This window comes from Arvicola amphibius, chromosome 9, assembly GCF_903992535.2.
Source record: "Arvicola amphibius chromosome 9, mArvAmp1.2, whole genome shotgun sequence".
Taxonomy (NCBI): domain Eukaryota; kingdom Metazoa; phylum Chordata; class Mammalia; order Rodentia; family Cricetidae; genus Arvicola; species Arvicola amphibius.
The window spans coordinates 117,450,032-117,474,936 of NC_052055.2; the positions used below are offsets into that span (position 1 = coordinate 117,450,032).

Here is a 24,905-nt window from a genome sequence, read left to right on the forward strand (position 1 = left end):
CAGTGCTCAGAGGGGCAAAGAACCATGAATGTTATGGGTGCTGTCAGGGAATGCAGAGAAGTTCACCCTGAAACATGCCCCAAAACATTCACCCTCCTGCTCGCATTGACTCCACCAGGCTGCCAGAGCCACCAGGCAAGCCTTGAGTTCTCACAGACAGAGGGAGGCACCCGCAGACACCAAGACCTACAGGACAACCCAGGAGCACATGCCACCATCTTCAAAGCACACAGTCCAGGCTGTGCCCACTCCTTCTCTGCCCAGGTGGAGAAGCCGTCTCAAGAACGAAGACTTCAGAGATAGGACAGTGGCTGCCACTTCCAGATGTCACCTGGCTGCTGACATCCCCACCTCCCATGAAATCTAGCATGTCTGCGGAGTTTCCCCCAGGAGCAATGTCCCCAGACAGCAGTACTTGTTGACAGTCCATCCATAGTGAGGCAACAGCCTGACTCCAAACACAGACCAGGAAAAGGATGCCAGGAACTGAGGCACAACACAAGCAGCCCAGGGGTATAAAGGCGGCTACCAGAGCACCTCACACACACACACTCACACACCCACTCACTAACTCACTCCTCATCCTCCTCCATCCAACCCCACCATGGCCACCTCCACCATGTCTGTCTGCTCTGACGCTTGCACCAACTCCTCCTGGCAGGTGGACGACTGCCCAGAGAGCTGCTGTGAGCCTGGCTGCTGTGCCCCCAGCTGCTGCCAGTCCAGCTGCTGCCAGCCTAGCTGCTGCCAGTCCAGCTGCTGTGTCCCCAGCTGCTGTGCCCCAGCCTCCTGCATTACTCTTGTCTGTACCCCAGTGAGCTGTGTGTCCAGCCCCTGCTGCCAATCTTCCTGCTCACCATCATGCTGCCAGCCCTCATGCTGCCAATCCTCCTGCCGTGTGCCTGTGTGCTGCAAGCCTGTCTGCTGCACACCCATCTGTTCTGGCTCCTCCTCCTGCTGCCAGCAGTCTAGCTGCCAGCCCTCATGCTGCCAGCCATCCTGCTGCATGACCCTGTGCTGTAAGCCTGTCTGCTGCACACCCATCTGCTCTGGATCCTCATGCTGCCAACAGTCTAGCTGCCAGCCCTCATGCTGCCAGCCATCCTGCTGTGTGCCTGTCTGCTGCAAGCCTGTCTGCTGCACACCCATCTGTTCTGGATCCTCATGCTGCCAACAGTCTAGCTGCCAGCCCTCATGCTGCCAGCCATCCTGCTGTGTGCCTGTCTGCTGCAAGCCTGTCTGCTGCAAGCCCTGCTCCAGTGTGTCCCTGCTCTGCCGCCCTGTGTGCAGACCCGCATGCTGTTTCCCCAGTTCCTCCTGCTGTGCCTCCTCCTGCCAGCCCAGCTGCTGCAAGCCCTGCTCCAGCATGTCCCTGCTCTGCCGCCCTGTGTGCTCCAGCCAGGCCTGCTGTGGCCTCTCCTCTGGCCAGAAGTCCAGCTGCTGCTGACCTGTCTGTCCCATGCTTCAGAGTCCCCCAGGTGCATGTCTGACACCCTCAGAGTTGAGAGCTCAGTGGTCCTGTTCTCCACAACTGGGCTCAGCCTCACAACCACGTCTCCTCGTGTTTTCCATATTGATTTTCCCCACTCTTTTTCATCTGCCCTGATGCTGGTTACCATCCTGTGACCAGCTGATGATCTGTGAGTCCTACAAACCTTCGAAATTTTCCCCAGAGCATCTGGCCACCCATGAGAACATGCTTTGTGTGGAATGTGTGGGTCTCTTTGGGACCCTGGCCTCGAGCTACATCCAATCTTGGCCTTCCACTGACTATGTGGGTGTCCTGTTTCTGTTTGCCTGGTTCTTTTGATGTAGCTATTACCCAACAGGCTCAAGGGGACCCTTTGTGGCTACTAGACACCTGTCCTAGGTAGAGACAGCAGGCTGTCTCCATTTCCAATATCCTCTGCCTCAGAACTGAGCTGAAGTGGGGTTTCTTTCTCTGCAACCTCCCTCCTCCACCATGCTCCCTTCTTCCTTGCTGCCGTCCACTGCCATCTTCTACTCTGTGAACTAAAATAAAGCTGAGATTCCTGGAAGAGCTTGTATGGTGGTCCAGTCCATTAGGCTTCTACATGTATTCACTTTCCAGTCTGACTGGTCATTTCCACCTCTGTCATCTCTGGGATCCAATTCTGTTTCCAGAAGTTTCTGCTGGTTCCAGTTTGTGGTGGTTTATTTCCTTGTGTGCCTCATCCCTTTTGGCTGAGACGTGGTCTTGTCTCTGACAGAGCACTGAGGGAGGCCTTGGAAGCACCAAGGGCCATGATCTGCCATGTTAGATTTGGAGCTTATTCCTGTTGACCACACAAAACACACAATTTTGCGGGAATAAAGATTTTCAGTGGACTGAGGCACTGAGGGGGAGGCCTGCCAACTTCAGCTTGATTCCCAGATCTGGCAAGGTAATAAGAGAGAACTAACTTCAACAAGTTGTCTTCTGACATTCACAGGTACACACACACACACCACACAGAGACACCACACATAACATGCATATACAAAACATGCATGCATGCATGCATACTCACAAAACACAACACATTCATACACACCCATACAATGCACATACACACACAACATACATATGCAATACACACATACTTGACACAGGCACACACATACACACACACTCACTCATACACACACAGATGTTCATACAATACATACATACATGCACACACACAATACTCTCACACGTTTACTCATGCACACACATACATTCACATACACACACACACAGCTCACACCCACTCCCACACACTCACACTTACATAAATAAATCAAATTTTTTTCATCATGCTGTTTAATCTAGCATGTTGCCTAGAAAGACTTGTAGCAAGGTTACAAACACCTCTCCAGCATGTCTCCTAGAGACCTTTTCATCCATTGCTCTGTTTGGCTGCTATCCTTATATCTCTCTCGTTTCAGCAATGGTCAGGCTCGGGGAAGAGAAATCCATGGTTTGTTGCACTTGCCAACAACAAAAATGTCGGAAAGTTGAGTGGCAAAGCTGTTGCCATTGGCATCTTTCACACAAATAAACCACATCAAAAGAGCCAGGATCTCTCTCTGTTGGTGGTCATACCAATTCTTCCCAAGGTAACCACTCCAGTCACCATACACATGTTTTTGGTGTCAAACTTGATGTAGTCGGTTATTTTGCTTGTCTCCAAATCGATCTGAATAGTGCCATTCTCCTTGATGAGGAGATCAGAGTAGCGAATAGCATGGGCATAGTCAGTCACCAGACGTGGGACTGCCTTTGTGCCCACAGAGATCTTTCTCACTCTGCATAGCTTGTACTTGGCCTCCTCAAGTGTAATGCGATGAACAGCAAAGCGACCCTTGGTGTCGTAGATCAGATGGACATTCTCTCTAGTCTTGTGATGATGACGTCTATGAACCCAGCAGTGTGGGTTCTATCGGTCCTGACTTTGCCATGGATCTCAATCAACAGCTGCACACAAATCTTTATTTCACCTCCACTCAGGGCACACTGTCCCCTAGGAAAATGATCAGAGGCAGACATCTCTTAGCTTGTGAGAAGCAGTGGAGGGATGATGAGCAAACATGGCCTGCCAACTTATCCAATGCTTTGGAGCAGCTACATGCTTCAGATGGTTCTTAGGACCATGAGTCATGGCTGCACTGCAAACGGAAAGAGTTTCCCCTTCTTCCAGTGAATGAAGAAATTAGAGTCGGAGGCATCAAATCATTTTTAAGACAAGTTTGTCAGCAGAATGGGAATTGGTGGTTTGGCAGGCAGATGACTCTTTTCTAGTGCTCAGTGCTCCGGCAGCTGCTGCTCCCACGGGCAACTATGGTGTATTTGATGGTCCTTATCTGAAGGGACAGCCCCTAGCAATCTTTCAATGAACATGGGCCTGGTCATTTCCTTCCAAATTCCAAGGCTTGCAGGTAGGCAAGAGGGGCAGGAAACAGGTGCCTCCTGGGTCCTTTCTCTGCCCAGTGCCCAGTCTGTTCCAATGAGTGGACCTCCCAGCCTGAGAACAGCTGACCAAACGTTCAGCTTCCATCCAAGCCTTTGTTCATTTCATGGGGCTGAGGAGGGCAGTTCTCTTGCCCTTGATACCATAGCTCAACCTCTCTGTAAGTCCCCTACTGATGGTGGCCAGTCTGGCCTTGGAAGATTGCCACTTCCTCCTTGAAGGGTTCTGGAAATAAAGCTTGTTTCCCCATCATGGGGTACTGTAATCAGGCAAGAATGCCCTTCGGTCATTAGAGTCCCAACAGGCGTGATGTATAGAGTACTGGACCCTCATTTCTAGATGGGTGCAGCAGCCGCGGTCAGGGGGGTCTGAGCTCACGCAGCATCCTGGAATCCTGGAAACCATCGCCTGCTGAGTCTGTGTGAGCCTGTGTGGGACATGGTCACTTAAGCAGGCTTTGCTCTGTCTGGGGCCATGAGTTCATATTTATGTTTTAGCTGTTAACACTGACATGAGTTTGCGGAGATCCTGAGAGAAGCAGGCTGGCTTGGCTCTCTTGCCTTCTGTGATACTCTGCCCTGTTCGCCTGGGTACCTAACGTGCTTTAACAGGACTATCCGGCAGGTACAGCTCACCCGGGCCACCCCCACTGTGCCAGGCTGAGATGGCAAACATAACAGATAGAATTGATTTAATAACTAGGTTTTCCGTTAGGGCTGTTTGGATGTGGCTGAAGGGTGTCCCCAGAGTCTATCTTGGGATTCTGGTCCCTGGTGGGGTGACACTGAGAGGTGGGGTGTGATGAAGGCCAGAACTAACTCCTTTTTACCTCTGGGGTCCCCTCCCACCATGTGACCTCCTTCCAGGCCGCCATCCACCGTGGTATGATGCACTTAGTGGGGGACAGTGACACAGAACTGGGGCCATGCTGCTGGACTTCCAGTCTCCAGAGCCATGATCATATATAAATCTCTTCATTAGCACCCGGCATTGGGCATTTCATGAGAGGAACAGAAAACATGCTGACACACTGTATCTAAGATGCAGGAACAGAAAACATGCTGACACACTGTATCTAAGGTGCAGCGCTTCACTGGGCTCAACCGGCTGTGTTTCAAATGCTCCATAGTTGTATGCGGCAAGTTACGGTCACACTGGCAGCGCTAGTAGCTGGGACAATTAACACCACACTATGTAATTGATTTGAACGTCACACTTACACCCAGTGTCACTGCTGAGACTTCGGTCATTTTCTGTGTCACTGTGCCTCACTAGCCCCACACTGGAATCTGCAGACTACTGAGCCCTTGTCCTGGCTTTGCCTCTGCCGCTTTAGCCCAGGCCGTGAGACAAACAGCAGCCACTGGGGCCTTAGGTCATAAACAGATTCTTCCCAGAGCCGGAAGGCTGGGGGCCAGAAGTCAGCTCAGGGACAGTCAGCCACTTGGGGTGTGTTCTGGGTTCTGGCTGAACCTCACCCCTGGCCACAGACATGGAAGGGGGCTGCAGTGTGAGCGGAGTCACCAACCCTATCACGAGGCTCCACCTTGCTGACTTGATCACCCATCACACCCGTATACTAGAATTGGGGGAGGGGCACCAACAGCTTGGACTCAGCCCATAGCCCATGACTGCTGAGCACAGGGCTCCTCTGGCTGCTAATTTGAAAACCTCCCTAGCCCCTGTCCAGAGTGGACACTCAGACTAGCTTTTACGTTAGTGTTTTCTTATAGGAATATATTGTATATTGAGTATCCCTTTCTACCTTCTCTCTCTTTATTTTCTCCCTCTTCTCCCTCCAATTAATTCCCTTTGTCCCCCTAGACCCGTGGTTCTCACCCTTCCTAATGTGTGTGACCCTTTAACACAGCTCCTCATGTTGTGGTGACTCCAACCATAAAAGTATTTTCATTGCTGCTTTATAACTGTAATTTTGCTACTGTTATGAGTTGCAATGTAAATATCTGTGTTTCCCGATGGTCTTAGGAGACCCCTGTGAAAGGGTGGTTCAAACCCTAAGGGGTCACGACCCACAGGTTGAGAACCACTACCATAGACCATTTGATTTCTCTTTGCATTAAATCCACACGCTCGTGATTTTCTTTAACCATATAAAATCTAGGAACTGAAAAGGGATAAAATCTACAGTATTTGTCTTTCTGAGCATCGACTGGGTTCACTGAATGTGATTGTTCCCAGTGACAGCCCGTTTCCCTAAAAGCCACGTGACTTTGCTCCTTATGTCTGGATTAAGTTCAGCTGTGCACACTCGCCCCCTCTCACTCTCCGGGCCTGTTGATGGATGCCTAGGCCACAGAGAACAATATAGAACACTCTGCTGTGGAGATGCTTCTGTGACCTGTGGGCCTGGAGTCCTCCAGAGACCAGTGTTCTCGTCCACTCACCCCTTCCACTGGCACACAGCAGCTATGCACTCAGACAAGGGTCCCCCAAGTCATTTTCTCTCTAAAAGAATATTTTTAAATTGTGTGTGTGTATATATATATATATATACACACACACATATATATATACATACATATATATATATATATATATATACATACATACATACATGCATGCACATGAGTATAGTCCAGAACGGAGTGTCGATCCTCTGGAGATGGAGTTACAGGGCAGTATAAGCCCCCAATGGGAGTGCTGGGCACTGAACTCGGGCCTCTAGAAGAACAGCCAGTAAGTGCTCTTAAATGCTTGCACCGTCTCTCCAGCCCCCCATTATTTCTTGCCTTAGTTACTTTTCTATTGCCCTGACAAAACCTCATGACCAAGACAGCTTATAAAGTAAGCGTTTCATTCAGGAACTCCTAGTTCCAGACAGTTAAGTCCATGACAGCCGTGGAGGGGAGCGTGGCAGCAGACAGGCAGGCGTGGCACTGGGGCAATAACCGAGAGCTTGTATCATGACCCGGAAGCATGAGACAGAGAGCTAACTGGGAGTGATGTGGGCTTTTGGAATCCCAGAGCCCACCCCAGTGCACACCTCCTCCTCCTCCAAGACCACACCTCCTCATCCTTCCCCAACAGTGGACCGTCTGGGGGTCAAACATTCAAACATGAGTCTATGGCCGCTGTTCTCATTCATCCACCTCATCTCTTGGTGGCTATTTTTGTCCTGGCTGTGCTTTCTCTCTCTCTCATGACTGAATTGGCATGCTTGGTCTCAGTGAGGCTTCCCGCTCGGTTTATTTTCTTTTTCCTTCTATGTCTGGAGGAACTGGCTCTGTTTGTCCCTATCATTGTGTGGAAGCTCTATGGTGCTAATTTGTTCTTCCCTGCCTCTAAGGGGAACTTAAAACCCAGTCGCTTGGGGTTACATTTCCTTGCATACTTCCTGTCTCCTGTTGTGGAACGCAGGGGGATCATGGTTCATCTTACCGGGCAGCCAAGGAAAGGCGGCTTTGTACAAGGTTCTCCTTATCTGTCTAGATATAAATTAATCTAGGTGATGCGACAGTGGTTAGATATTGGATTAGTTACTTTTCTCCTAGTGGTAACAACTTAAGGATTTATTCTGGCTTCTCATTGAAGAGCGAGCACTTCAGCCCATCACGGTGGATAAAGCAAGGGTGGTGCTCACAGCAGCGCGGTCATGTGGCACAGGCTCCTCAGGCCTCCTCACCAAGGCGTACAGAGCTCAGGACCAAAGCAGAGTCCGTCCAGAACCCTCAAGCCTCACGCCTGCCACCTACACCTGTCAGCTAGAACCTGTATCCAGTTCCACCACCTCCCCAAAATGGCACTGCCACCTGCTGGGTATCAAATGTCCAAACATGGGAGCCTAGGAAGGACATTCCAGTCAGTAACATTCCACCTCTGGTCCCTGTTGGCTCACGGTCATCCCTCAGAGCAAAACACATGGAGTACAAATTCTAAACTCTCCGTGGTCCCTCAACAGTCTCAACACTTAAAAGTCCTTGAAATGCAAGACAGTCATTTAACTCTGAGCCCCTGTAAAAATCAAACCCTGCTCACATACGCCAACATGGAAATATTCCCAATGTAAACAGGAGGATTGGTGACAGAGACCACACCAAAGCAAAGCAGAACCCAGCAGGGCTCACCCCTTCAGCCCCAGTCCAGAATCTCAGGTTCATGGCATCCTTGTTGGGGGCCCCCTGAGTAGCCTTGCCCACAGCCCACTGCCTGCAGCTCACATCTCTTTCCTTGAAAAGCCCCCACTCGTGCCCCCAGTTTTCCTCAACAGATTTTTGACTACCTGGCATCTCCAACATGCTGGGGTCCCCATTAGAGTGTTTAAGGACTTCTCTAGGTCCCCATTGCTATGTAGGCTTCACATTTGCAGCTTCCTGTACAGTCCATACAAACTCACAGAGGGACTCTGGCCTTCCACACAGTGCCTGGCTTCAGAGACTGACTGGAACCCTGGCACATGATCCGTGACATTGCAACGCTTATACTCTGCATGCCTAATATAACAGCGCTACATGGATGGTGACAGCAGGTAGTGTTCTCAGCTTAAGAGCCAGCCTGGCCCTCTTGTCCCAAAGCCAAAGCAGCCTCTTGTGCCTGTGTCAGGGGAATCTAGACGGTCTTGTTGGAGCTGGCTGCCCTAGAGTGGGCACATTCTCTCCTGTGTCAGGGGAATCTAGATGGTCCTGTTGGAGCAGGTTACCCCAGAGTGGACACATTCTCACCTGTGTTAGTGGAATCTAGACGGTCCTGTTGGAGCAGGTTACCCCAGAGTGAACACATTCTCTCCTGTGTCAGGGGAATCTAGACGGTCTTGTTGGAGCAGGTTACCCCAGAGTGGACACATCTCACTCTCACTTCTGCTGCCCCAGTTCGTCCTGTGGAGCTTTTTCTTCCTTGCACTGATTTCTTCAGTAGTTGCCACTCGCTTCTGTCGGCATCTGCTATATGGGCAGCTGCTTTGCTGGAGACTTGGAATTCTCTCCTACACCTTTTCCCGCTGAACTGCATGTTCTCCACATCTCCCTGCTCTGCCTTCTGTTCAGAACTCTCACTGTAAACCTGGAGAAAGGCGGCGAGCATCAACCATGCCACAGGCTTGACGCTAGGCTATCTTTAAAATCCTCTCCACCAAACAAATCAGTTCATTAGTTTTTAACTTAGTCCCATCCAATATTCGGAGACGTGGGCAGAATGTAGCCAGCTTCTTCGGCAGGCCGTAATCCTGAACGACCTTAAGCCCAGGTCCCAGGAGAATCCTATTCTTTGACATCTCGGGAGTCAGGTCTTTACTGTCTGCGCTGGCCTCTGATCATGTGAATCGCCCTCAGAATTGCCCATTAAGCTCAGTTCACAAGAGTCCAGGACTTTTCCAGCCCCAGACTCTCCCACATCCCTCCCATGAACCAGTCCGAAGGCCTGAGCATACAGATGCACCACAACAATCGTGCCACCCCAGTCTGATTTTCTGTAGGATTCTTTCCTCGCCATCATGAGGGAATACCCAGTTTAAAGAGGATGGACCTATCTGGGCTCATGGCTCGAGAGGATACACTAAGTCCTGGTGGGAAGATGTGGCAGGAGGAGTATATGACTGGGCATTTCACATATTAGGGACCAAGGGGCAGAAACTCAAGCCAAGAGAGTCAGTCTGTGTCCCCCAAGCCACTCTCCTGCCCCTCCATGATTTTCCATCACCATCTAGGCCCTGTTTAAAACATACAGTGAGCTTCATGGAGACATCTCACACTCATGAGACATCTCACACTCATGGAGACATCTCACACTCATGGAGACATCTCACACTCATGGAGACATCTCACACTCATGAGACATCTCACACTCATGAGACATCTCACACTCATGGAGACATCTCACACTCATGGAGACATCTCACACTCATGGAGACATCTCACACTCATGGAGACATCTCACACTCATGAGACATCTCACACTCATGAGACATCTCACACTCATGGAGACATCTCACACTCATGGAGACATCTCACACTCATGAGACATCTCACACTCATGGAGACATCTCACACTCATGGAGACATCTCACACTCATGGAGACATCTCACACTCATGGAGACAGTTCACACTCATGGAGACATTTCACACTCATGGAGACAGTTCACACTCAAACCACTCAGACGGGAAGCGCTGAGAACACTGCCAAGCACACCGCAGGTTCTCAGGGCATCCCACGGACCATCCCTGTCCCTGTCGTCACCATGGCATCGACCATTTTCTGAGCTCTGAATCTGCCATTCAAGTCTGTGCCCTGTGACTTCCTGCCCTCGGGTCACGGCACCAAGCTTCCATAAATGCTGCTGCTGGCTCCCTGTGGCTGCTGTCCCCTTGCTCACATTCCTTGGGCTCTGCTAGGTGTGTCTCACACTGAGCTGAGTCTGTGGTGTCCCCTGCAGGTAACCACAGAGGGCTGTGACTGCCAGTTACGGAGCACGGAATGCGATGAATGTGTAGAAAAACCACTTGGGTTTGGGTGGAACTTCAGTCAAACCCCAAATGGCCTAAGCCAAATGAGAGCTACGGAAGCCCTACACCCCGGGGTGTCATGTCCTGAGTTTGCTCAGGGAGTGAGCATGTGCTCTGGTTTAGAGCTCTGTGCACACCTTGGCACCGTCTCAGAGTCTCATGGGTGTTTTACGCTGGTGGCTTCAGCTTCTCTCTCTCCTCACCATGTCCCTACAGTTGCCTCGGTGAGGGTGTGTGTGTGTGGGACTACTGGGTGCTCAGAATCTCTCTTCACCTGGCCCCCTGTGAACAAGGGCAGAGCAGTTCTGCAGACAGGCAACTCAGTTGCTAGTGGAGGGGTCTCGCCCACAGACACTGAACATGCTCATTATCATCGCGATTCTTGGTTTGTCACTTTACTGGACGGCGTGGGAAATTCTGGTGATGGTGGCCCTGTTCACCTCTTCCTCACGCCAGCTGAGGACTCTAAGGAGGCCTCCATTCCTGAGAGACTCAACTGTGTGAGGTCTGAACATTGTCTCTCTGCCCACAGTGCTACTCTGCACCTGACAAGAGAGGGCAAGAGGGCACTGGGATGCAGGAGAGGTATGCCTGAGATGAGCATCTGGGAATCAGAGCCAGTTCTCCCCAGCTCACCTCCCTGGCACGGGTCATCCCCTGTACCATGAACTCCATGTTATTTTAGTATGTTCCTGCAGCCTGTATGTTCACCCAGAACAAGTGGCCCTGGACTCCAGGAGGACATTGACATCCAGCTAGGTCAGACTTAGTGTAGTCTCCAAATGCCTAGGAGCCCAGGCTGGGCTTCAGTGACTATCTTCGTCTCCAAGAGGCCCTTGGCTGATTGCCTACATATGATCCATCCCTGGACCATGGAAACATCATTGGATGTCCTCACTGCCTGCTCCAAAGCAGGACACCTGCCTCTTTTTTCCCAGTCACAGGCCAGTCAGGTCACCCCACTGAGGTCAGAGGCTAGGGACACAGAATGTATCTTCAGAGCCAAGAGTCTTCTCCAAAATGCTGACAGGTGACCACCAGGTAGAGAATGCAGACAGCCCAGGGAGACCATGTTCCAGGTGTCCCCCAGGTACGGGCCCAAGCAGAGTGACCAGCCCAGCAGTTTACGACTGTGCTCTACAGAACACCCTCCAGACTAAACAACAAGGAAGGGGAAGGGTGCAGAGCCTCCTGCAGCAAAACACACCTGGGGGATAAAAGCCCAGAGCTCAGAGCACCTCACACACACTCACTACTCACACACACTCACTCAACACACTCACACACTCCCAGCTCCCAGCCAACCCCACCATGGCCACCTCCACCATGTCTGTCTGCTCTGACGCTTGCACCAACTCCTCCTGGCAGGTGGATGACTGCCCAGAGAGCTGCTGTGAGCCTGGCTGCTGTGCCCCCAGCTGCTGCCAGTCCAGCTGCTGCCAGCCTAGCTGCTGCCAGCCCAGCTGCTGTGTCCCCAGCTGCTGTGCCCCAGCCTCCTGCATTACTCTTGTCTGTACCCCAGTGAGCTGTGTGTCCAGCCCCTGCTGCCAATCTTCCTGCTCACCATCATGCTGCCAGCCCTCATGCTGTGTGTCTGTCAGCTGCACACCTGTCTGCTGCAAGCCTGTCTGCTGTGTCTCCATCTGCTCTGACTGCCAGCCAGCCTGTTGCACCTGCTCCCCCTGCCAGCCGTCCTGCTGTGTGCCTGTCTGCTGCAAACCTGTCTGCTGTGAGCCTGTCTGCTGTGAGCCTGTCTGCTGTGAGCCTGTCTGCTGTGAGCCTGTCTGCTGCGGGGCTTCCTCCTCATGCTGCTGACTGTCTAGCTGAGAACTGGATTACCATCTGTCTTTCCTGACCCATGGTTCTTCTGGGCCTTGCTGGACCTTCTGGGCCCACCCACCCACCCAACCTCACCCTTCCTTCACCAGCCCACCCAGGTCTGGAGCCTGAGTGTCCCCCAGCTACTCTCCTGACTCAGATTCTGGACATGCTGGCTGCTCCACCTCACCCACCCTCAATCTGGCTGACTTGATCCTGCTATCAGCTGTGTTATTCTTAGCCTCTGAGCACCAATAAAATCTTTTCTGTACCATTCCATCTCCGTAGTAACTGTCATACAGAAAACTGGCTCTGAAGCCTGCACCTGGCTCTGGGCTCTACACCTGGCCTTGGTCTCTGCACCTGGCTCTGGGCTTTGCACCTGGCTCCTAGGCCTGCACCTGACCTTGGACTATGCACCGGGCTCTGGGCTTTGTACCGGGCTCTGTGAGGCCTACACTGATTCTGGACCTGTACCCTTCCACTCTCTCTGTATCAGCAGCTGTGGGGTATGGGAGTCATCAGCATGATCTGGAGTTTCTGTCTTTTGCCGCTGGCCACTTCCAGATCTTGTGGGCAACAGAACCTCTGCACACTGGTCACAACCCTCAGCAGCACTTGGGCTCTGAATGAAACCCCAGCCTGCTGCCAAGTGTCCACCATTGTGTGTGGTGAAGATCACGGGACTCTGGCCTCTAGCTCAGCACCGAGAGGGTCCACTGTAGGGAAGTCTGGGCATCCCGTCTTCCTGCCCACCCACGACCTTGGTGAGGCTGAGCAAGCACCAGAATGCCTCAGGCTGCCCAGCTACAGATGGAGGACGAGCCACGGTGTACCATGGGATGGGGATGGTCATAAGCCTGGAGTGACCACAGCACCCTAGAGTGGTGAGGGGAGGTGCCCACAGGAGATGGAAGGACGTGATGTCCAAATCTGGGCAAATGTGGCCTCACCTTTGCTGGGGGACTTGGAGAATTGTCTCCTGGAGTCACAAGGGCAGAGAAAAGGGGATGAGCTGGTCAGGGAGATGAAGGCAGTGTCTCCACAGGGACTCCTGAGTCCACTTAGCAACAGGGGCAGTGGAAGCCACTTCATCATGGACACATTATCTTGGTGTCTTGTGAAAAGGAGTACAACCTCCCATGGAGGCCTTTGCTGAGGTACAGGTGCCTCCGTGTTCTGTTGCCTGGGGGACCAGCCTCCAGTGGTGCAGGGCTCAAAGGGAATCTGCAGGGTCTGTGTATTAAGACTTTTTATCTGAAGAGGGAAGGGAAAAGACACTCACACACTCTCTTGATGGTTTCTTCAGACCTTTTCTTTATTCTTTATTCTTCTTTTGTGTTCTGATTCTGCATTCTGTGTTTTTAATTTTATTCTACAGCTTATACACCCCCAACAAAAATCTTTAGGCAGTATAGAAATTGCAATGTGGTCACATCTATTTTCCAAGTGAATAATTATAATGAATACGGGTAAAATGTGTTTTTCATCTTCATTATATTATTACAACAAAGTCATCATCCCAAGAACCCACTTACATTAAGTAACTTGGTGTAGATGAACAGAGTAAGCAAGCAGAGTATTTCTCTCAGCCATTTCTTTTGCTGTCAGGCTGTATTTTGCAGTTACAAAGAAAGACTCAGTCACCTTATTACTTACCTTGAAAGGTAATCTTACGAGGAATCTTAAAGGAGTCACAAGCCTAAACTTTTATACATGTAAAACGATCAATCAACTCTACTTTAAATCTTAGGGTGTATACCCACTCATCAATTATTTTTTTTATATCAGGGGACTGAGGGCAAAAATGGGTACAAGGAGTTAATCATCATCTTTGATCACCAACCAATCCTAGCAAAGATAGTGTGCCAGTATTTTTTGTATTGTTGTATTTATGACCCTAACCTAAAGAACCTATAACTCAGATATGCGTCCTTGTGAACTTTAGATTGTCTTCTAGGGTTTTTAATCTCAAAGCTATTATCCAAACATCTAATCTAATCTGAAGTTATTCTGAGGCTTTGATTCAGCTGTGATACACATCAAAACCTGTGAATCTATTTTTCAACATTAAGATTAAAAAGAATTCAGGCCAGCCTGACTCCTGGAGACTCAATTGTTTTTCTCAATCATTGACCTCAATTGCGATCTATGTGGCTCCCTAGGTGAAACTCATAGGTTCTAAATGTGTGACATTTCTTTGTATTTATTTTTAATCATCAAAACTCTAACTATTGTCATTATTATCAATTAGATGGTGCAGCTTTAAAAATCCTCTTCATAAAAATACAGAGGTAAAAATACCCTGTAGAACAGGATGTTTCCATGAGATAAACACACTACATTACAAGCACTGGGGATCTCCCCACACCCATTCACACCATGCCAGATACCAGAGAAAGATGGCAGCGGCAAACATGTAAAGGCACCGCAGAAGCAAAAGACATTCTGGAGACTGTGGTCATGGGGCCTTGCCAATCCGAGATTCACCCATCAGGTGAGCTGACACCTAAACTTCAGTTACCACCTTCTCTCCTCTGACATGACCATGAACTATGGGCATACAAGACACTGAAGCATGGAAATGCCATTCACAGCTGGGAGAGCTCTGTGCCTGTCACCTCCCAACCCTGCCCTCCTGGGCCCAGACCCAGACCTGAGCAGCAGGTGCAATTTATGTGGGAATGGTGCTTGGGAACAGAGTGGATGTCCTTCTGAGAAAGCTTTAGTGTCAACTTGACGCAGCCTAGAATCATCTGAGGAGGGATTCTCAAACGAGGGACTGCACAGATCATATTGAACATATCTGTGGGAGATAATCTTGATTGTTAATTGATGTAGAAGGGCACTATTCCCTGGACAGGTGGTTCTGGTTATTCAAGAGAGCTAGCTACCCACTCAACAAGAGGGAACTCATGCCTGGGGCTGGAAACCTAGCCAAATACCCAGGGCTAGTGAAGTCTAAACCAGCATAATTCTTAAATACAATCCAAATATTTATCCTTATATCCACAGATAAGTATAGTTCTCATCCCTCATCAAGAAAACTTTTTTTGCAACAGAGACAATAACAGAAAACTGATCAAAATGCAGAATTGTGGAGCTGAGTCCCTGCTGACGCATCTGCAACACACTCCTCTGTCTAAGGCTCAGGGGTGATTGCGGAAGAGTGGGTGGAAAGCCTGTAAGACAGAGGAACAGGAGTTGGCTGTGAGATTGTCTCTGCTACACCCATGAAGTCTCACTAACACTTCTGCCTAAACACGAGCTGAACGAGGACAAAACCAATGGATGTGTGAAGGTAGTCTCGATCCTACACAAAGAACTACAGGCAGCTAAGGAACTAAGAGTGGGAAAAATAGTCTTCCCCAGGGAAGAACACACCAATCAGTTATCCAATACCAAATGGTCAGCTCTGAAAGCTTATATACAAGTAGTATTATATGAAGTGAGCAGGTTGTATTTACATATTTAGGGATAGGTAGGTAGGTAGGTAGGTAGATGGATGGATGGATGGATATATAGATAGATGACAAATTGTGTGTGTGTGTGTGTGTGTGTGTGTGTCTGTGTGTGTAAAACAACAATTACAGAAAAGGAGACCATGAATTTGGATGAGAGCCAGAAGGTACATGGGAGGTGTCAAAGAGAGAGGAAAGGGAAGAGGAAATGATGTAACTATAATATGATCTCAAAAATAAATAAATAAATAAAGCTAGCTAAGCACGGAGGCTATGTTCCTCTATGCTTTCTACTCAGGTTCCTGCTTGAGTTCCTGGTCTGACTTCCCTCAGTGTTGGACTGTGACCTGGATGTATAAGTCGGATGGTTCCTTTCCCTAAGTTGCTCCTGGTAGGAGCATTTTCTCACAGCAATAGAAAGGAAACTGGAATGTGTAAGCATCCATCTTCACCTGTCTGAAGCTCCCTGAAGAGCCAGTCTCAGTTTCTCCAAATTGCTAAAAACAGGGCAGGGTTCAGTCAGGCATCTAAGTGTGAACGACCCATCCTTGCTGCCCCGGGGAAGAGATGAACACCTGGGTAAGAGTTAAGGCAAGCTGGGAAGGAAAGACTTCGAGAAATTAGGGCTTTGAAACAGTCCTGGGAGTCTAGAAGGTTCCAGGCATGACCTCAGGGGCAGCCGCTGGTGGCTGAGCTTTGAGCAAACAGGAAGTAAAGGTGCAACAGGAAGGGGAGAAGGGCGGGAAAGTGTCAGCTGGGAGCTGAGCCCCATGGGTAAACACACAACAGCTGCAAAGCTTAGGGGGAAACAATTTTGTGACCGTGACAAAATTCCCAAGATAACAACATAAGGAGGAAGAGATTGTTGGCCTCACAGTTTCGTGGGGGAGATGTACAACACGGTGATGCTCACCTTACTGAGACAGGAGGAAGGACACAGGGCCAGGGTCCCTTCACAGGCAAACCCTCAGTGATTTATGTTCCTACTACTAAGTCCATCCCCTAAAGGGTTCCCTCTCATCCTAGTAGTGCCAAAAGTCGGGGACTAAGTCTTATCTTTTAAGTCTTTGGGGGTCATTTAAAATCCAAACCACGGCACCAGGCATTAAAGGAACTCAGTCAAATCACTGCCCAAGCACTTCCTTAATAGAATACTTCTGATACATAGTCCGTGTGACGAGGTTACTTCAGAAAATTGTAAAGCAAAAAATATATGCAAAAGTATATGCTCGAGAATGAGACAACTGGTCCAGAAACAGAATGGAAGCAGGACCCATTATAAAACCTCAAGGCCTGCCCTGCTCCCCCAGTGACACTTCCTCCAGCCAGGCTCCGCTTCTTAAAGGTTCTACAACCTTCCGAAATGGCACCACCCGCTGGGGACCAAGTATTCAAGCATGTGAACATGTGGGGACATCTCACATCTGAACCACTTTCCTGGCATGACTTAGACATAGAGTCATTGTGTTTCATACTGCCATGGGATGTGTGGACAGACCCTCCAGGAAGGCAGAACTGAGGGTGCCAATAAGCACATGTAGTTCCCCACTGCTTCCCAAGTCATCGTAGAAATACAAAACGGAGCTCGGTGAACGAGTTTGCACCCAAGCTCCACTAGGGTATCAGTGTGTCCCTTGTAGCCAGGCTCAAACTGACTGCCCCACTGTATATTTGGCTGTGTCCCCTTTACCTCCTTGCTTCATGCTTGGGGTCGCACGCATGGAATTTTCATTCCTCCACTTTCCCTCTCTTTTCTCTCCAATTGGTTCCCAGCAGCTGCTCCCACTTAGCAGGGGACAGTGTGGTTTTGTATATAGATGTGGGACTCTAGAACAGAGATGCCAGCACAGCCATGTGACATACTGCTCCTCGGACAGTGCAGTGTGTTGAGACCCTTTAACTCCATCCTGCTTCTACGTATTCTACCTCTGTAAGGGTTTGTGAGTTTTCCGATACAGTCTGGAGTTGCTTGGTTTACCCGCGCGCCCTTCATCGGCAATACTTCAATGCTTTCTCGGAGTCCCCTGCAACACGGAGGGGTCTGGCCCTCGTCTCCCAAGGCCATTCTCTGTGGGCGAAGAGCTCTAGCGTGGTCCCTGGTTTATTTCTGATGAGAAAGAATGTTTCCATGGCCTCCTGGTCATGGTGGAACCTTCCCATCAAGAACTCATCTGTCAGTCATGTCGCTTCTTCCCACCCCTGCTGTCTGCTGTCCTTGTTTTTCAGTCCCGATGTGCACACACGTGGATTCCTACGTAGTGCTTCACTGAACTCTCTTAAACACACCTAAAATACACTCTGTTTGTCCTCTTGGATCAACGTCTACCATCAGTTTGAAGCTCCTGCCTGTTTGTATTCAAATACCTCACACACATACACCCCCAACCCATTGTCTCTCCTAGGGTCCAAACCACTCCCTCCCCACCCTGTCCCTTTGCTTGTTGCTCCATTTCCTCGACTTCAGCCCTCCCCACCCCTGCATTCAGTCATCACACCCAGCAGCTCCTTCCCTTCGCTAACCGTCTCTTTGACTTGGTCTGATATGCTGTTCATCTATTTCTACCATACTGAAAGTTCAGGTTTTGGGTTCTTCACTCCCAGGGTTTGGTTCTTATTTGTGGACTGCCAGTTACCACTGGGGGAAAAATAAAATCTCCGTCTTTCTCCCAATTTTCCTGAAAGATATGTCATGCTTTGTTTGATCTGAAGAGAAACAAGAGCATCACCATGGTTAACCTTTTGATTTTGAAGTGTTTCTCCACAGTTACCCTCTTTGTTTTTGTAGTGCTGGGTACCAAACCCAGGGCTTTGTACATCCTAAACAGTCAGGACCAAGCGACATCCCCAGCCTCATCGGTTGCCTTAAGTTCAGGTGTGACTGTTCTGAAGTCTAACTTTCTTGCCTGTTCTTCTCTTGATTCTTGGTCAACTGGTCTTGTCTTCTAGAATGTCTGGTAACACTTGACCAATGACAATAATTCACTGTGTAAAAAACAAAATCTAAGATCCCTTAAGTCCCTGGTGCTGTATCTGGCTCAGACGTGATGGCCGTGTGTAGCATGAGTTCTAATTGGTCGTAATAAATAATAAAAACCCAGTGTCAGATATTAGGGGGTGAAAGTTGAAAGATCAGAGAAGCAGAGCAGCCAGCTGCTAGACTTCTCACCTCTACAAAATCCTCAGACCAAAAAGAGGTCGAGCTCCTGTCTCCTCCCAAACTTATATTCCTCTCTCTGCCCAGCCATATAACTTCCTGTTTGTCTGTACAGACCTCCAGACCTCTATGGTTAACTAGTGGCTAGCTCCATCTTCTGATCTTCAGGCAAGCTTTATTTATTAGATTACAAGCAAGATAGACCACAACCATGTCTCTGACAAACAGTTGGTCTGTGGGCATCTTACCATGTGCACTTGAGTTGAGGTGCAGGCAAGGTCATCCGGTTCCGGCTTTGCTTTTCCTGGGGGAGGCTCCGGCACTCACAGTCAGTGTTTACTTCTGAAAGCCATTGCTTCCCAGACCCTCCACTTCAGCAGGCCCTGAACTCTGAGCTTTGCCCTCTGGTTCTAAGACCACTAAAGGCTTTGGTCAACTTCTGGGTCCCGTCCCAGTGAGCTGTAGCTCTGTCAGTGCCTCAAGAGGAAAATCCACGGTGACACAAGCTCCATCCAGGGCTCTTCCCATGAAAAGAATTTGGTCCCTCAAGTCTCAGCTATCTCTGGGCCTCCTGGTGCCTTCAAACAGAAACTTACTTGTCAAGCCAGCTTCTCCACTTTCCCCACCCCACCGGGCTGGTAAGGGTCCACCCCATACCACACGGGCACTGTCATGAAGTGACAACTGTTCTTACCCAGAGCTGGGCTATGGGAGGAGTACTGGGTTGAGTCCATCTATTTTTTGAGAAGGGATGCCAGATGACATCTCTGCAGCCATAGCATGGCTGGGAAAAGTCCCACCAATGACATCCCAACCTTGCTACTCACAGAGCCTCCCCTAACTGCTCCCAGCATCATTCACTGGCAGGAAACAGACAGGCCTGACTACATCCCACACAAACAAACACCCTGATGATGACCATGAGCCACATCAACAAGGAAGGGAGACCAAGTCTGACAACAGCAGAGGGGTATAAAAGCTGACGACCCAGCGCCTCACACACACACAGTCACTAACTCACTCACTCACTCACTCGCTCACCCACAGCTCTTACCAGACCTGCCTGCCATGGCCGCCTCCACCATGTCTGTCTGCTCTGACGCTTGCACCAACTCCTCCTGGCAGGTGGACGACTGCCCAGAGAGCTGCTGTGAGCCTGGCTGCTGTGCCCCCAGCTGCTGTGCCCCCAGCTGCTGTGTCCCCAGCTGCTGCCAGCCCAGCTGCTGTGCCCCAGCCCCCTGCCTGACCCTCATCTGCACCCCAGTGAGCTGTGGGTCCAGCCCCTGCTGCCAATCTGCCTGCAGCAGCTGCTGCACACCCTCATGCTGCCAGCAGTCTAGCTGCCAGCCCTCATGCTGCCAATCCTCCTGCTGTGTGCCTGTCTGCTGCACACCCATCTGTTCTGGCTCCTCCTCATGCTGCCAGCAGTCTAGCTGCCAGCCAGCATGTTGCACCTGCTCCCCCTGCCAGCCATCCTGTGTGACTCTTTGCTGCAAGCCTGTCTGCTGCACACCCATCTGCTCTGGATCCTCATGCTGCCAGCAGTCTAGCTGCCAACCCTCATGCTGTCAATCCTCCTGCTGTGTGCCTGTCTGCTGCAAGCCTGTCTGTTGCACACCCATCTGTTCTGGCTCCTCATGCTGCCAGCAGTCTAGCTGCCAGCCCTCATGCTGCCAGCCATCTTGCTGTGTGCCTGTCTGCTGCAAGCCTGTCTGCTGCAAGCCCTGCTCCAGTGTGTCCCTGCTCTGCCGCCCTGTGTGCAGACCCGCCTGCTGTGTGCCCAGCTCCTCCTGCTGTGCCTCCTCCTGCCAGCCCAGCTGCTGCAAGCCCTGCTCCAGCGTGTCACTGATCTGCCGCCCTGCTTGCTCCAGCCAGGCCTGCTGTGGCCTCTCTTCTGGCCAGAAGTCCAGCTGCTGATGGACCTGTCTATTTCCTGCTCATGTTCTCCTTCCAATTTCTCTCAGCTGCTGATGTGGCATCTCTCCAGGACAGAGGTCCAACTTGTTCCCTACCCTGACCTGACCTGACCTCTTGCCTGGGCCACTGTCCCTCTTTACTTCCCTCAGCTCTGGTCCCTTGTCTTGGCATTAGCCCTTCAGAACATCAATAAACTCTTCTAACTGCCTGGATCTCCTCTCATGCTGTGAGAAGTGTGGTTTAAGTCCATATCAGTCTCCCAGGCTATGATTGTCCAGGAGGGAGGGGAGAGGTGGCCCTGCAATAGTGAGAGACATTAGTCACCTGCCCTTTTGTGGCCAGTGGAGCTCAGTGGCAGGTTTTGTACAAAGCAGAAGAAAGATGCTGCTATGACGGTCCCCATATCTGGAAGGGGTGTACAAGCATCCACAGAGGGCTCCCACTGTCCAGTGGGTGATAGTCTCGGACACACCCACAGAGAAGGCCAAGAGAAGCTGCTGCTGGGCAAGGGGAATTCAGGAAATAGACAGTAGAATTCATAGCCAGGCCTTCAGCTGGGCATGAAGCCTGTCTTTAGCACCTGGAGTACTGCCCTAAGGGGAATTCCTCTGAAGGGAGCCAGAGAAGTAACCTGACCTAATTTACCATCAGAATACCAACCTAACTGGGTCCCAAGTGACCAGCCTGCCGGCACCCGGCCCATCCAGACAGAACTTGAGTGAGCACAGAAACACTGCATCCAACTAAAGAGCCATTCAGTTCAGTAGACTCCCAAGGCGGGAAAAGGTGGCCAATAGGTCAATCAATAGGTCAAATGGGGATTCACTAGCCTCCCCTATCCCACACAGCCAAGACTTTAGAGGGAGATGGAGCAACTGAGCAAAGACAGGAGGATGTTTTAAAAAAGAGAACCAGAGAGGGACAGCTCAGAGGAGCACTGTGTGGAAGAGAGGTGCTGATGAATTGGGAGTGGGGCTTGCAGCCCACTAGGGGCTGTGATAAAGTCAATATGCCATGGGCCTGGCTCAGGTACTGTTCACAGTGACCTGCACAGGAGGAAAGGAGCAAGTTGGAGCAGCGGGCGGAAGTCCTGTCCTGCAGAGTCGAGCTCAGGGACCTGGCTTTGTCACCAGCTCTGCTCTTGGTGTCAGACATGCTAAGGACTTTGGATGACACACACATCCCCATCACTGCAGGACCTTTGCTGTCCTGAGCATCCTCTGGTGTCCTGTGGAGTCTCCCTGTAGTGCCTGCACTACGGGATGGTATGCGAGCTGGGAAAGGGGTTAGAGATTTAAACACATACACACACAGACAGACGGGGACATGGGTCATCCTTGAAACAAGTGTGTCTCCTTTATTGTGTTCAGGGGCAGCTTCTATAAGGGATCCTTAACTGATAGCCATGCCCCAGTCAAACCTACCAGAAACCATTTCCCTGCAATCAGCAACTCCTGAGGGCCTCATGCTCAGAGCAGCTGCAAACACAGGAAAACAAGTTGCTTTGCTCAGAGCAGCTGCAAGCATAGCAAGTTGTTTACAGGAAATTCAGGGTCTGGGGATCCACAGCCCCCAACATCTCCCTGCCCACCAACCTCCAGCAATACCTTCACAGCCCCCTCCCCACTTAGAACCGTGATCAGAAGGGCTCTGTGCCCCTCCAGGTCCCAATACATTCCCCCACATCCTCCATGCCCCTCCAAGCCCCACCAGGTCCAAACCCCTCCAAGCCCCTCCAGGTCCATGCCCCTCCATGCCCCTCCAGGTCCATGCCCCTCCATGCCCCTCCACAGTCCTTTTCCTCTGGTGCTGAACATCACTCCCTTCTCTGGAGGCAGAGTCTCTACCTTGGCAGGGTTTCCCCTTCCCTGCAGGGTCTCTCCCTCTCAGCGGAGGCTCAGTATGCCCCTCCATGCCCCATCCTGCCTGTGACTTCTGTTTTCCAAGTTTACACTGTGGGCATCATTTGGCATCTTCTTCGGGGAGGGGTCTATCCAGCTCTCTTGCAGTTTTTGAGTTAGGTTGATTTGATTGCTGATTTTAAGGGTCCTCTGCAATGTGCATGGCGGCCTCTGTCTAATAAGGGGAGCAACCACCCTCACCCCCTCACCCCACCCCTGTCGAGCCCTGGTGCCCCTTCTGTTTGTTGCTTTTCTGCATGATTGAAACAAGTGAAGGAAAGAAGGGCTTCATTTTAGCTCAGGGTTTGAGGACACAGTCTGTCATGGCAGGGAAGTCACAGTGACAGGGTATGAGGAGGCGCCCGAGTCCTCAGTCAGGAAGCAGAGAGCAATGCTCGCAGGTTCTCGGGAGCACTTCCTCTTTGATGTTTAGTTCAAGATTCCAGCCCATGGGATGGCGCCCCCCACATTCACCGTGGCTCTTTCCCCCTCGGTTAATCTGCCCTGGAAACACCCTCACTGGCATGCCCAGAAGGGTCCCCTAGATGATTCCAAATCCTGTCAGGCTGACACAGCATCAGCCATCACAGCGCAGAGGCAGCAGAAGGCCTGCGATGGGAGAAGCTCACAGCTGTGGACACTGTGCCGAGAAAGGCCTCAGGTCAATGACTGAGCAGAGCCAAGCACGAGGAAGAAAAACAAAGACCCTGGTGGAGACGGACCAAGAAGCATCGACACCGACCCACAGGACCTCTTCTGAAAGCTGGAAAGGGGGGCGCATCTCAGGCCACTCTGAGGCCATCCCCAGAGATGAGCAAGCAGACAACAGCCTTAGGCAAGGGGTCTCGCCAGCTCTCCTGCCCATTTTAAAGTCCACTTCTTTGTTTTTTAAAGGCCCTTTGCATATTACACACAACGTCTCTGTCAGACAGGCCCTCAGCAAACCCCAGCCATGGAATCCAGCATCACAGAAACAGAGCCAGGTGCCGTGGGTGTGATAGTTCTTTGGTGCGCCCAGAGCCCAGGTGCTGAAGGCTTGGTCCCCAGCCTGTGGTTGTCAGGAGATGACGATGTCTGTAAAAGGTGGGGCCTAATGGAAGGAAGTGAGGTCATTAGACATGCTGGTTAGTCTTTTGTCAGCTTGATGTAGCTAGGGTTATCGGAGAAGAGGAAATTCAATTGAGACAAAGCTTCTACCAGATTGCCTATAGACAAGTCTGCGGAACAGTTTCTTGATTAATGATTGATGTAAGAGGCCCTGGCCCAGTATACATGGTGCTCCCCCTGGGCAGGTACCACCCCTGCACAGGTGATCCTAGGGTATTTAAGAAAGCAGGCTGAGCACACTACAGGAAATAGCCAGCAAGTGGTGGTCTCCCGCGGCCTTGGCTTCAGTTCCTGCCCTGACTTCCTTTAATGATGACCCGGATGTGGAGTAGTAAGACGAACTATAAACCCTTTCCTCCCCAAGTTGCTTTTGGTCATGCAACAGAAAGCACACTAGGACATCGGAGTGTGCCTTTGGAGGGCATCTTGGGACCTTATGGCTGTCTTCTTCCCCTCCTAGCCACCACAAGTAAGCAGATTCCTGTTGCATTTCCCACTGTGCATGCCGCCTGATGCAGGCCTGAAGGCATCAGAGACAAGCAGCCACGTCACGTCACGGTGTGTAAGGATTTGAATGAGATGCCTCCCGTCGGCTCCAGGATTTGAACATGTGGTCCCCAGTTGGTGACACTGTTTGGGGAGAAGCAGGAAGTGTGGCTTTGTGGGAGGAGGCATGTCAGTGGAGAGGGTTTTGAGAGTTTGAAGACTCACCCTGTTTCATGGTCACTTTCTCTGTTTCATGCTTGTGGTTCAAGTCGTGAGCTCCCAGATGTGAGCTCCCAGCTTGCTACCCCAGCTGCCACAGCTGCCTCTCCACCAGTCACTTCCCCGCCATGGTCTCCTCTTAGCCCTGTGGAAGCATAGGCCTACAGAAACTCTTTCTTCTTTAAATTGCCTTGGCTATGCTATTTTATGACAGCAACAGAAATGTCACTAAGATACAGTGACACTCCCAAAACTAGGAGTCAAGTAACCTTTCCTCTTTATAGGCGACTTGCCTCTGGCATTCTGTCACAGTAATAGAAGCTGCTTAACACTGTGGCTAAGTGGGTTTTATCTCTGGAATAAAACATTGGTTTAATATTTGAAAAATCAACTAATATAATACATTGTATTAATATAATAATGTTGACAGAGG

The 24,905-nt window shown here is 50.6% G+C and overlaps 4 protein-coding genes and 1 pseudogene across 8 annotated transcripts in view; 4 read left to right on the forward strand and 1 right to left on the reverse strand.

Moving 5' to 3' along the window:
• Positions 1-24,905, forward strand: part of Tspear (thrombospondin type laminin G domain and EAR repeats) — a 163,046-nt gene that overhangs the window by 110,931 nt on the left and 27,210 nt on the right. The gene's annotated exons all lie outside the window — the stretch shown is intronic.
• LOC119822613 (keratin-associated protein 10-3-like) lies at positions 605-1,447 on the forward strand. Its single transcript, XM_042055659.1, has 2 exons — positions 605-854; positions 945-1,447. The coding sequence occupies exons 1-2, from the start codon at positions 605-607 to the stop codon at positions 1,445-1,447; spliced, it is 753 nt and encodes a 250-aa protein (XP_041911593.1).
• LOC119822356 lies at positions 2,883-3,644 on the reverse strand (annotated as a pseudogene).
• Positions 11,721-12,224, forward strand: LOC119822361 (keratin-associated protein 10-5-like). The gene has a single exon (XM_038341537.1). The coding sequence runs from the start codon at positions 11,721-11,723 to the stop codon at positions 12,222-12,224; it is 504 nt and encodes a 167-aa protein (XP_038197465.1).
• LOC119822352 (keratin-associated protein 10-4-like) lies at positions 19,911-20,759 on the forward strand. 5 transcript variants are annotated; one of them, XM_038341523.1, is made up of 2 exons: positions 19,911-20,188; positions 20,276-20,759. In XM_038341523.1, the coding sequence occupies exons 1-2, from the start codon at positions 19,911-19,913 to the stop codon at positions 20,757-20,759; spliced, it is 762 nt and encodes a 253-aa protein (XP_038197451.1). The 5 variants fall into 5 exon arrangements, with proteins under 5 accessions (XP_038197451.1, XP_038197448.1, XP_038197449.1 ...); XM_038341520.1 differs by having other exon boundaries at positions 19,911-20,031; positions 20,077-20,759; XM_038341521.1 differs by having other exon boundaries at positions 19,911-20,016; positions 20,077-20,759.